General features: G+C 30.6%; 3 protein-coding genes across 6 annotated transcripts in view; 2 read left to right on the top strand and 1 right to left on the bottom strand.

Annotated features, from left to right (window-relative positions):
- The window catches only part of LOC101510247 (uncharacterized), a 4,564-nt gene extending 2,369 nt beyond the window's left edge, over nucleotides 1-2,195 (top strand). The window contains exons 2-5 of the mRNA XM_012711835.3: nucleotides 333-628; nucleotides 753-802; nucleotides 921-973; nucleotides 1,586-2,195. Of these exons, the coding sequence (XP_012567289.1) occupies nucleotides 396-628; nucleotides 753-802; nucleotides 921-973; nucleotides 1,586-1,972 (723 nt within the window). The 5' untranslated portion in view covers nucleotides 333-395 and the 3' untranslated portion in view covers nucleotides 1,973-2,195. The remainder of the gene's footprint in view (nucleotides 1-332; nucleotides 629-752; nucleotides 803-920; nucleotides 974-1,585) is intronic.
- Nucleotides 2,196-4,809: 2,614 nt separating this feature from the next.
- On the top strand, nucleotides 4,810-7,461 carry LOC101510579 (uncharacterized protein At2g39795, mitochondrial). Of its 4 annotated transcripts, none has more exons than XR_001142956.3 (4): nucleotides 4,812-5,122; nucleotides 5,994-6,319; nucleotides 6,424-6,674; nucleotides 7,277-7,461. XR_001142956.3 is itself a non-coding variant. In XM_012711836.3 (3 exons), the coding sequence occupies exons 1-3, from the start codon at nucleotides 4,916-4,918 to the stop codon at nucleotides 6,471-6,473; spliced, it is 561 nt and encodes a 186-aa protein (XP_012567290.1). In that variant the 5' UTR covers nucleotides 4,810-4,915; the 3' UTR covers nucleotides 6,474-6,995. The 4 variants fall into 4 exon arrangements, 2 of the variants coding, with proteins under 2 accessions (XP_012567290.1, XP_004515528.1); XR_001142955.3 differs by having other exon boundaries at nucleotides 7,181-7,461; XM_012711836.3 differs by lacking the exon at nucleotides 7,277-7,461 and having other exon boundaries at nucleotides 4,810-5,122; nucleotides 6,446-6,995.
- Nucleotides 7,462-10,837: 3,376 nt separating this feature from the next.
- Nucleotides 10,838-12,108, bottom strand: LOC101510905 (zinc finger protein 1). The gene has a single exon (XM_012711838.3). The coding sequence runs from the start codon at nucleotides 11,841-11,843 to the stop codon at nucleotides 10,968-10,970; it is 876 nt and encodes a 291-aa protein (XP_012567292.1). The 5' UTR covers nucleotides 11,844-12,108; the 3' UTR covers nucleotides 10,838-10,967.
- Between the last annotated feature and the right edge of the window lie 222 nt (nucleotides 12,109-12,330).

Below are 12,330 nucleotides of genomic sequence, written 5' to 3'. Positions count from 1 at the left end.
TATATATATATATATATTTATGATTATATATCAAGAGTGTCCGAGTTTGACCCAACTTTTAAAACAAGTGTTTTATTTTACCAAAATTATAAAACAAGCATTGTTCATTAATGTTTATAATTTTGTTTTGAGCTTTTGTTATGTGAAAATTTAATTTGTTGTTTGTGCAGCTTGGTACTTATGTCATTGTCATGGTTTTGATTTTGAAAAATAAGTTGGTATAATTATGTTGATTTATGTTGTGGTATAATTTTAAAAATAATTTTTGGACCCATTGATTTGAACTATGACTTACCGATCCAATGTTCTGACCTAGCTGATGACTGGTCCAGGTTTATCAACATTGCTCCATTGAAATGATAAAAAAAGAGCTGGAACTTTTAGAGTGAAAAAAGATGTATGGCAGTGGAGGAAGGTGGTTGCGCTTCTTTGTTCAATTCAAGCTTTTTCCAACAACACCATTCTGCAACAAATCTGTCCAGAACCGTTCCTTTTGTACTCCGGCGAATAACAATACCAATAATAACAGCATCGTTACTGATGAAAGGTATCGGCAGCTCGAAAATCTCGACATGATGACTGCTGCTAAGATCCTTTTCACTGATCCCCCAAAGAAGAAAAAGTTTGGGTATTTATGCTCCCTTTTATTATCCTTTTACTCTCTCTCTCTCAACTATTTTTGTTTATGATGTAAATAGATAACAAAAAATATAAATGGAAATTCTTACTTTGAATCTGTCTTTCTTGGTCAGGTTTGATTTCCATCTTGTGCAATTTTTTTTTGCGTGCATGCCTTCCTTGGGTATGATAGCATATTTGAAGTTTTTCTCCAATCATTGAACCTATTACTATTCTTTGTTTTTTGTATAACGTTCTACTGCTCACATCTAACTAAACATTTTTTTTCTTAACTGCTACAGCTGTATATTTGGTGGCGCAGTACGCTCGTTATGAAATAAGAAAAATGGAAGGGGTAAGTTCATTTGTAATGATATTGTATATATGTAATATAAGAGTGAATATTTTGTGCATTATAGGAATGTTACACGCATGTGATATTTGGATCATCTTATCACTTATGTCTCTTCGTATTAGACCATTTCAATCAAGAGTTCCATCTTAATGTACTTCTTATCGAACCTTTTAGATTTGGAACTTCAGGGACAGAGCTTGTTAGAATATTTGATGTACCCGATTCTTTTCTTTTTCCTGGCTAGACACCAGTTGTGTATAAAAAATTTCCTAGATGCTTTGTAGTTCATCATATGCCGTGCAATTATTTGTTGGAGCAGCACGGTCATCGAAGTGTAAGCTGAGAACTAATTATATACAATTTAAGTTTAATAAATATACATTATGATAAAATAGGGAAATATGGTTGGACTTCTGTGTGGAATCTATTTACATTATCAGTGAATTGTTGAACCTGTTTCTTGCTGGTACTTTTTGAATAAAAGTTGTGGATGTTTATCTGTATATCCGTTTGACCTTGTATGCGTTTGAATACTCGAACCAAAAGTACTGTCATCTCTTGGGTTGGTGGTTTTTCCTCGTTATAATAGCTTTTCTTCAAATTACTTCATAGGAAGTGGAGCAGAAAAGGAAGAAGAAGGCAGAAGAAGAAGCAAAGGAAAGAGAAAAAGAATTGGAACTAAATCCCCCAGAGGAAAAGGAAACAAAATCTGATTCCCAGCTATCAGAGGTGAAAGAGAGACTTGACAAACTTGAAGAGACAGTAAAGGAGATTGCTGTTGTAACAAAGAAGCAATCAAGCAGCAACATAGACACAAATCAGGTAACTGGTGATGAGAAAAAACCCATAAATTTTTCTGCACCAACGAACACGAGTTGCAGTTCAGCATCTCTCAAGTCAAAGCCAGAATTAGATGAAGAAAGTAAAGGTTCAGTGGCAACACCAAATTCTTCTCTTCAGGATCCAACAGGCCAGAATCAAAGTGGAAGAGCTTCTTAAGGTGCTTGGATCTTAAGAACATTTTTGAAGTCAAAGTACATAATACATCAGAAGCTGTATGCATGGCCCTTCTTATTGGTATTTTTTTGTTAAGAAGTGAATAGTTAGTAAATTATGCTTCACATGTTACCAAACTTGTCATCCCCCTTTCCTCCTAGGGGATGATTTTTGAATTTATGTTGGGAAGGAAAATTGAAATGGGAAAGCTATCTTTGTTGCATCAGTTTGATAGCTGTAGGGGGAAACCTGAAAGCCATTCATAGCTGGGTTTTATGCTGTCTGCAATCATGCAAGATTTCATGGAAGAATTCAGTAAATTGATAGATATTGCCTAGGCCATGATCATTTTGCATGTCTTGAGAAATTTGGATGCATCATGCATGTCATCTCTTCATGAAATGATTGACTGGATATCATGATTCTCTCTATCAGGCAGTTCACTTTGCTTCTTTCCATGATATAATTAAATCCAAAATTGATAGAGAAGAAAGGAGATATTAATGTGTGAAAAATTTCTATCCATTGATCTACATATATAATTTTAGTACAGAAATCTTAAACATATCATTGATAGAATAACTTATTATTGCTATCATCAATAGCTAATAGAATAATTTGTTATTACTTATAAATCAATTCAATTTTCATTCATTTTTGAACTTTCTGATTTTATTTAAATCTCATTCTTTTTTTAGTTTCCAAATCCTTTTGATCCAACAGTGAAATGTGTAGGCAAAATTTTATCTTTTCTTGTTAGAGATTTAAAAAAAAATTATCTTTTCAAGTTAGAAATTTAAAAAAAGTTAGAAGTTGTTTTGTGTTTGTCAACTATAATGAAAATCACTTTATTTTTAATAAAAAATGATTTTTTGTGAGAAACTACTCAAAACACTTTATATTTTAAGCAGCTTTTAAATTATTTTTGTATTCTGCTTTTGTCGTCTGCCTTAATTTTTTTCCTATTGCACTTATGCATCCTCGTTTAGGATACATGGATTTCAGTGACCTATGTAAAAATAGATTATGGATTCTAAATTTTAAAAAGGGTTTGTTGAATTGTGGTTTTAGGGGTCCTTGTTGCCTTTTTCTCAGGTCCAAGCTCTCTCTAACTGACCAGATTTCTTTCAAACATATTCATCTACCAAGTAAACATCTTCAATGACAAATAGTAGGGGCGGTCAAAGTTTAATTTTGAACTAGAACCGTTTGAAAATTGAACTGAATTGGTTTTTAATTTGAAAAAACTGAATCGAATCGGTTTTCAGTTTAAAAAACCGAATTGAACCGTTTTATAAATTGGTGCACCGGTTTAACTTAATTTTTTTTATTTATATAGGCTAAATTTTACATAACTATTCCTAATTATTTCTATAAAAAAATTTGGTTCAAGTTTTTTGAAATAAAAATTGGTTCAGTTCAGTTTTATCGAACTGAAAATCAGGTTCGGTTTTTTCAAACTGAAAATTGGTTTGGTTCTAATTTTAAAAAATCAATTCAAAAACAGTTCGGTTCTCAATTTTTATAAACCAGTTCAGTTCTGCAGTTTGATTCAACTTTTGGTTTTTTGAACACTCCTAACAAATAGTACAACCCTAAAGGAGAAGAAAGAAAATAAAAGAATGAGAGAGAAAAAACTAAAAGAGAGATAAAGAGATGTAAATGGTGTTGCGCATAGTCTTGCAACATATGATCTAGAATCACTAATTTTCAATACATATATTTGAATTTTCAAAGGGGGGAAATTAGTAAAAACTTTCTCTCTTTTAAGATTGTCACACATCTAAAATCATATTTTTCAGACACATGTCTTGAGTCTATGTAGGTCAAATGAAGACATGTATGTATATGGCATCTAATGACATGCTTCTATGAATCTCGTAGGAAAATTGAGGAGACCACGAAATTGCAAATAAAGATACACTTTTTTTTTTTTTTACTAAAAAGTGCTTATCACATTTAATTAATAATAATATGTTTAATACAACGAGGTATTTCTACGCAAATATAAAAATAAAGTCGAGATATATCCATTTTAGCAAGAACGTTGATTATCTCATTCGTTTGTCTCCTATAAAAATACAAGAATTTACATAAAAAGAAGTAAAAAATATATTTACAATGTTTGATAATATCCTCAAAATAAACACTATTAGGTGTTGTTGAAGAATGGAAAGTATCAATTATCACTTTTGAGTCCAATATGTTTAATATAATGAGATATTTCTAAGCAAATATAAAAATGAAGTCGAGATATGTCCGTTTTAGTAAGAATGTTGATTATCTCATTCGTTTGTCTCCTATAAAAATACGAGAATTTACATAAAAATAAATAAAAATAGATTTACAATGTTTGATAATATCCTCAAATTCAACAATACTAGGTATTGAAGAATGAAAAGTATCAACTATCACTTTTGAATCCATTTCGAATCCACAAATCTCAACTGCCGTTCGTACACCAACTCAACAGCTAAAGGCTTTTGTAACAATTTTATGGATCAAATCATGATGCTTTATAAAAATTGTCAAATTACAATACTTTTATAGATCAACATTGAATTTTAGAAAGAAAAAATATAAACCACTATTTTGTATAGTAAAATGATTCACTTAGGATTTTGAATTTGTGAAATATAAAATTGTTCCATCAAATTATTTAAAGTAAAACAAAATACTCCTTCTCTCAGGGAGTCTACCAGTTAAAAAGTTCAAGAAACAATCTGACTAAAGAAGAAAAAAAAACTTGAACCTAATAGAAGAAAACAAATAATCTTTTTTTAATTCTTTGTTAAAATTTAATTTTTTTTATAATAATAATAATAATTCTGAAATTTTGGAATTCATAGATTCATTCCCACTTTGTCATCATAAACCCTAAAACCCTTCCATCTAATTCTAAACCTTGCACTTGTGTTTCCCACTCCCAGTTTGAAGCGTTCTCCAATGGCACTATTGTTCCGTTCCCTCAGAAAAACCCTAACCCACCAAATTCACATTCAACAACAACGACTATGCATTTGTCCTCCTCACATCATTTCCCGAAGAAATTACATCTCCGAAATGCGCAAAAAAGCTTTCGAAGGAAACATTGCCAGACTCATTCGTAACGAAATTCAGTACGAGCTCCAATCTTCTCCTCCTTCCAATCCCGTATGTCCTTTTTCCCTTTTCGTATTCGCAGTTCTGTGTTTAATGGGTTTTGAACAAAGAGTAATTAGGGTTTAATTTGTTCTTGACATAATGATGGAAAAGATAAGGATCTTAAATATGAATTTAGCAGCTCATGCTTGATTTTGAAAATTAAAGTTGTGGGAAAAACTGATGTTGATGTACAAAGTATTTAGAACTAGTTTGGATAAACTGATGTGAATGTACTTGTAGAAAAGAAAAAGATGAAATGTTCTTATTATAATAACAATGATGATAATTCCCAGAGTTTAAAGGATATGCATTGTTTAATTTACATTAGAGACATCCGATTCCATTGAAAGTTCACTATTTTGCCACATCATCTCACGTTTAAAAGTATATTTAGAAATTGATTTTGTGAAGTGGCAAAGTTGTGTGTTACTATTGAATGTGTGTATAAAACTAATTTACACCAAGATTACATGTTCCCTTAACTCTAATTTGAATTAGGAGCTTTTCTCATTAAGCTGAAATTAACTTAAATATCTCTATTTCAGAAACTCTCATATATAGTTTCTTCACAATCGATTATTAACTTATGTCATTCTATATGAGTTAGAAGTTAAAGACTTATATCAGTTAAAAAACATCTATAACCTAGTTACTGATACAAACTTGGCATTAGCCAGATGCACTGTTAGTGTTTACTTGAAGATTTGATGTTTGGATGGCAATAAGTAGATGATGTTTCTAATTGATGTTATTACTTTTTATGTGTACGAGCCTGCAAGTGCAATTTTGTTTGTTAACTTTCTTTCACATTTTTCAGTTGGATTTTGGTTAAGTTATACTTGTGGACATGAATAATTAGGGGGTTGTTTTTGTTTTGCAGCCTAATAACAAGTTTGGTTCCTTTTTGGTGGATGGACGACCCGGTGAGCGATGGGTTACATTGAAAAGACAATTTGCAGATGAAAATATTAAAGTTGAAGTCACCATGTTTGATGGAGCTGTTCCAGCTCCGAAAGCAAGTGGCGGTGTGGCTAATGCAGATGAAGTGCAGCTACACATTACCTTAATTGTCAACATCTCTAAAGGAGATGGTGGTGTGCTGGAAATCATGTGCTCTGCTTGGCCGGACAGTATAGAGATAAAAAGGCTATTCATCCGCGCACGCAAAAATATGCCGGCTGAACCCTATTCTGGTCCTGAATTTGAGTAAGTTTACTTACTCATTTCATACCCTAATTATTAGCTCAAATTTTTGGATGACAGTTAGATTTAGAATTGTTTTCACGCTTCTTGATGCTGGTTCTTGACAGGGAATTGGATGATGACTTGCAGGACAGCCTTTATGATTTCTTGGATGTAAGGGGTGTAAATGAAGAACTTGCTGTTTTCTTGCATAAGTACATGAAACACAAAGATAAAGCAGAGCTCATAGGATGGATGGAGAAGGTTAAATCTTTTATTGAAAGGAAATAAGTGCATTGAAAAGTTTAAATGTTCTCGATGAGATAAGCTATGAGATCATATCTCGTCTATTTTGTCACATAAATCTATTTCAAAGAAGGTAAACACTTATTTTTTGTTCACCACTGCTTTGGATTTATAGTTGTTTGTGTTACTAGAAATTGTATAACGTAAATAGGAAATGGCCATATTGAGTTTATGGATTTTGCTGCGGAGTGCAGATCCCCCTCTCCCCAAGAAAAATGAGTGAAAACATGTCGGGTGGCATCTTTAATGGAAGGTTTTATTCTCTTTAGAAAATTATAAGTGTTCTATTGATTTTTATAATTATGATGCCTGTTCTACAATCTATGAACTGTGATTTGCATTGTTCTGGGACCATTGATTATAGCTGAATAAGAGCTGTTATTATTTTGAACTATGTAGCACCTATACTTCAGATTGATAGTGTGTCTAGTGTTCAGTTCAACATCGACACATTTGGTTACATTGAATCACTTTTATTTTTTGAAATAACGACTAGTGTCTAAGTGTCAGTTTCTGTGTCTGTGCACTATGAGCTTGTTTTAGAATACTGGCTTAGCTGATGCCACTTTATCCTTGCAGGAATCTTCTTGTAAAGTTGTATTCACCTTGATTTAATTGACAAAACCGAAAATCATGTTGTGACTCTGTTATCTGTATTATGTAATTGTTATGCAGGTATTGTACCTCTAATGTGTAACAAGCTCAGAAAGTACATCTCGATCTTTAATTAACCTATTAAAATTTAGATGGAGGATATACTTTACATATATGCTTACATCAGATAATTTTTTCCAGAAGTATGATTTTTCATCTATGTATCAAGCCACGTATCACTTGATCAATGAAAAATGTTATCTCCACCCTCTTATTTTGACATCCTCACCCCTCCCTCTTGTTTAAAATATTTTTTCATACTCAAAATAATACACACCTCCTTCTTCACTTCCTCCATTCAAACATCCTCATCTCTTCATGTCTCCTTCGATAGTGCATCGACTACTATACTGTTTCTAGATGAAGGTTTAAAATCCAAATGTAACATTTGGAAACTAGGTTTGCGGATGTGTAAAATTCAAATATAATGTCTGCAAATTTAGTTTTTGGTTGAAAATTCAAATACAGTGATTGATTACCAAGTTTTTTAACCCTTAAAATTCAAATACAATGTACAAAATATGTTTTATTAATTTTCTTCAAGTTTTATACATCATATTTTAAATTTATAGTCTTTTTGTTTTCAAATCATAATAATATTGTACACAAGTTCAGTCTTATGGAATCATTTTTTAATCATAAAATGAATTAATTAGCTGTTTTTCTAGCTCTTCATAGTTAAAATTTTTCATCTTATGAATTTCCAAAACTAAACAAAGCTATATACTAAATAACACAAACGTGAATACTGTCGCTTTTTGGTGCATGTAGAATTATCTACAAGATCAGTAATAATATGCTTAAAGATTATCTATCCTTGCTATAAGTTTGTTGAATGTATAGTTTTCTAGTAGAGTAATCTTGAAAGGGACCCTTTACGTTAAAATGAACCAACCCTGGTAAAAAAGTCTTCATAGAAAAAGACATTTGAATATAAGTATTGTCCTTTCTATTTTTGTTAAGGTGAGTTAAAAATTCAAGATGCATACTTATCATAAAATTTGCCAACACAAGTTTCATTGGAGATGAAGTGATTATGACTTGACTTATTTTGTTGTAAGCTAACTGAATGAATTAAATAATAATTGTTAAAATATATTATTTGATATATAACTTGTCAAAAGCAATACATACAATACAACTAGTGATACCGAAGTATAGGTAGAATATTAAGAATAGAAAAAACAACACATGCATTATTTCACTAGCCTAACTAAGATGTTGATGTTAAAACTCAAGTTTCATGTCCTATCTATTATTTAAGATGAAGACATACAATCTTAAATTTGATTATCATATAACATCTTGATCAACAAGAAGCATTTTTTGCTTCAAAAAATGTTCATCAAATCCTAGAAAAATGATAGCTATACAAGTTTCCTTATGTATGTTCATTTGTGTTTCTTTCTTGGTTAGGAGGCAAAATTAAAAGCTATGAATATTTTTATTGGATGAATGGTGAAAGACTTAGGTATGCCACCACAAGTAAAATAGACATCACAACTAAAGTACTGCATATGGGAATAAAATTAGCTCAAACAAAGAATCCCCATTTGGAAACATCTTAGATCCTACTTATTATAATCAACTGTCATAATGACTAGACTTTCAGTTGCTTTTGCTACTTAATTTCATCCTAATAATACTGTTTCATGATTAACACAAGATTAGTGTAAACATCAAGTGGATATGGACCTACAAGTTTGGGGGAACTTAAGATATCATTTAGTTGAGACATCAACATTAAAGATTTTAATCAGTAATACAAAATTCTTCGGCACACAATGTTATATTTGGAAAAATAAAATATTGTGACAATATGAATGTCACTATCAACTTTCAATATAATATTAACTAATTTTTTTTCTTTTAATTGTACCATCTAATTAATATTACTCGTATCACTCTCAAATCAATATCATCCATATTGGATTTAAGATAATAATAAAATACCAATAATTAATAAGATAAATTTTGTGAAATTACAATTCTTTACTTAGTCAAATAACTAGTGGCTAAACCGACACATATTATATTAAATATAGAAAAATGAAGAATAGTAAATTTAAATCCAATCTTTAAAAAAATAAATGTTCTTGCAATTACCAACTAACTAAGCTGTACTTACAAACTAAAGTAAGAACTCTTATTTTTTTTATTTATAGTTATTCTTTATAGAAAATGAAAAAAATGTGCCACTGTGTTTGTCTTTTGAAATGATGTGATATCATAGCTGAGTGTCATTTTTTGGCTTACTTTCACATGGCTTGCCACACCAACTTCTTTGATCACAATAGAGATGGTCCATTTCTCCAACAACAGGTGGGTCAAAATAGGAGTCAGTGACACAGTTACAACCATTGAAACGTGCATTTTGGTGGACCAATTTTTTTAATATCAAATTGAAAAATGTGACATTCACTAGCTTCCAAATATCTACAGTAGATCTTTGTCACCCAATATGTGAGACACATATATCTTCATTCATAGGTTGACATTTTAGTTCATTGTCAAATATAATTATTTCTTTTTTGCTTAGTTGCAGTTCGGCCATTTTATTATTACTAATTTACGGATTTGACCTCTCTATTTAAAAAATCGACAGTTTTAATTATTTATTTAGATTTTGTTAACTAAAAAAAGACGATTTATATATTTTTAATTATGTGATATACAATTTTATGACATAGATCATCTAGATGCATTAATTATTTATAAGTCATTAATTAAATTAAAAATATGAAAAAAAGATTCGAAGGTGAAAACTAAGTTTTTATGACATTTTATTTCAATTTTATAAGTGTTAATTATTCTATATCATCGTATTATATGTCACGTTATTTAAAATATTTCATATCATTATTTTTTAGTTAAAAAATCAATTGAAGAGACTAAAATTGTCGACTTTTAAAATAGGAGAACCAATTTCGTAAATCAATAAATAAAAATATGTGACTAAAATTATTATAAATTTTTTTATTACTTTGTAACAAGAAGAAAAATCAATAACTATATAGTATTTGAGTTATTAACTTTTGGAAGCACAAATGCTCATGCATTTGAAATTATTCTTCTCTAAAGCGTGTAAAAGTGTTTTAATCAAACATTCGATTACAATTTGTCAAGATACGAAATAATTTTTTAACTGATTTGTTTTCTTCAGTTTCTATGATGTAACAAATTGACGAATTATGATTAGTTGTCGGTAAAAAAAAAAAATTTTATCTTCAAAGTATATTTCCTAATCTTATAAATCATAAATGTTGAAATATCAACTATTAATTTTCTAATAGGTTGAGATTACTTATTTTACCCTCTAAACTAAATAGCTCACATTGGATCATAACTGAATCATAATCTTGAACTGCTTTGTCTGCAATTAATTGAGAAAGATTGGCAGCAAAAATTTCTAACTTCACCTAAATTCCCTGCCAAAATCATAACCTCTTAGCATTAAGAGAGTTTGAATCATTCATGCACAAAGCCAATTAAAGCTACATGAATATTTTATCTAAAAAAAAAAGTCAATAGAGACAATATTTATTTTTATGACAAAAACATAAAACAAATAATAAACTCTGGTAATTAGTAACCAAAATGCATTTAGACATGGTTGAACAAGAGATACATGTGGACATAAGAACTGAAAAATGAAAAAAAAATAAATAAAAATTGAAAGCTCTTTTCTCAATGAGAAAATAAACTTTGTTACTTAGAGCTTAAGGGACAAATCAAGCTTCTGCAAATTCTCTTGTTTAGACTTCAAATGAGAAGTATTACTACCAAATAAGTAACCTCCAAATCCTTCATTTACAAACCTTTTAGGAAACATGGCTACCCTTTGAATCTCACTACTCAAAGATGGTTCATTTTCAGCCATTACATGAAATTTTCCAATTGCTGATTGTGTATCAAAATGTTGTCTTTGGCATCCATTTGAACAAAATCCATAAAAGGGTGTTTGGAAAGAAGGTTTGTTAATCATAGAATGCACTTGAATGCCAAGTGATTTGTTACATAATCCATAAGAAGGTAGAGAAGAAGCCATGCTTGTTGTTGTATACCTTTGTCCCAAATCAACCGACGAACCTGAAGCACCGGCTTTATAGCCTCTTCTTGCTAATGTTCTTTCTCTCTTGTGTGCATTTTGGTGTCCTCCAAGTGCTTGTGAGCTATAAAATTTTCTTTGACAGTAGTTGCATGAGAAAACTCTTGGATCAAGTTCATTTTCATGACTAGATTCTGATGAGCTTTCTGATAAATTTGTATGGAAACAATTGAGGAGGTTGAGTTCATGATTTGAGTAACCATCACCCTTTTTTTGGTCTTTTACCCTCTGGTTTTCGGAGAAAATGAACTCTGATGACTTAAAATTTGGTCGAGAGGTAGGTAAAGTCTGACCAATGATTTTTTCAGTAAGGGTTGAGTAGTCATCACCTGAATCCTTGTTGGAGAGACTTAGATCAAGTACAAGATGAGGAGATGAGTCGTGTTTGTGTTTTCTATGTGTTTGAGTATCCATAGAAGGTTCTAAGCATGGAAGGTTCAAATTTTCAGATGGATATGTCCCTGGTTTTAGAAGATCCATGATGCAAGAAATATAATGCAAGTATTGGTTTATCAAATTTTGGTTTAACTGCAAGAAAAGATATGAAGTTTGTAAATGTTGCAACAGCAATAAATGCTTTGTGCTATGTATAGAAAAATAGATAGCACTATTTTACAGTTACAAGGTCTTAATATAGTGAGACCTAAAAATTAAGATATCCATTTGTCTGAGTGAGAGAAAGTGAGAGACAAAGAGAAATAATTGTATTGCATAATAGTTTGATTGGAATTTATGTAGAGCATCATTGTACAACTTGTTAGTGTTATGGACCCGTATTCTCTAGAGTTGTACAACATGGTCTGATCTGATATCAACCGTCGAGAAAATAACACTGTTAGCCCTGACTTTAATTCAATGTTTTTTTTTATAACTTACTTTATTTGTCTTCATACATGTGTATCCACGTTTTTTGTATTGGTATCTACCTTTTATTGGTATATGCATGTCTATAGGTATGATATATGCT

The sequence above is a fragment of the Cicer arietinum genome, chromosome 6, assembly GCF_000331145.2.
Source record: "Cicer arietinum cultivar CDC Frontier isolate Library 1 chromosome 6, Cicar.CDCFrontier_v2.0, whole genome shotgun sequence".
NCBI lineage: Eukaryota > Viridiplantae > Streptophyta > Magnoliopsida > Fabales > Fabaceae > Cicer > Cicer arietinum.
This window is presented reverse-complemented; position numbering and strand designations above follow the sequence as displayed.

Excerpts from the sequence above, each read along its gene's own strand:
- LOC101510579 (XM_004515471.4), top strand. The coding sequence starts at position 4,916 with ATGGCACTATTGTTCCGTTCCCTCAGAAAAACCCTAACCCACCAAATT. Across the intron at positions 5,123-5,993 it reads CTTCTCCTCCTTCCAATCCC|CCTAATAACAAGTTTGGTTC; the intron begins GTATGTCCTTTT and ends TTTGTTTTGCAG. Across the intron at positions 6,320-6,423 it reads TATTCTGGTCCTGAATTTGA|GGAATTGGATGATGACTTGC; the intron begins GTAAGTTTACTT and ends GGTTCTTGACAG.
- LOC101510905 (XM_012711838.3), bottom strand. The coding sequence starts at position 11,843 with ATGGATCTTCTAAAACCAGGGACATATCCATCTGAAAATTTGAACCTT.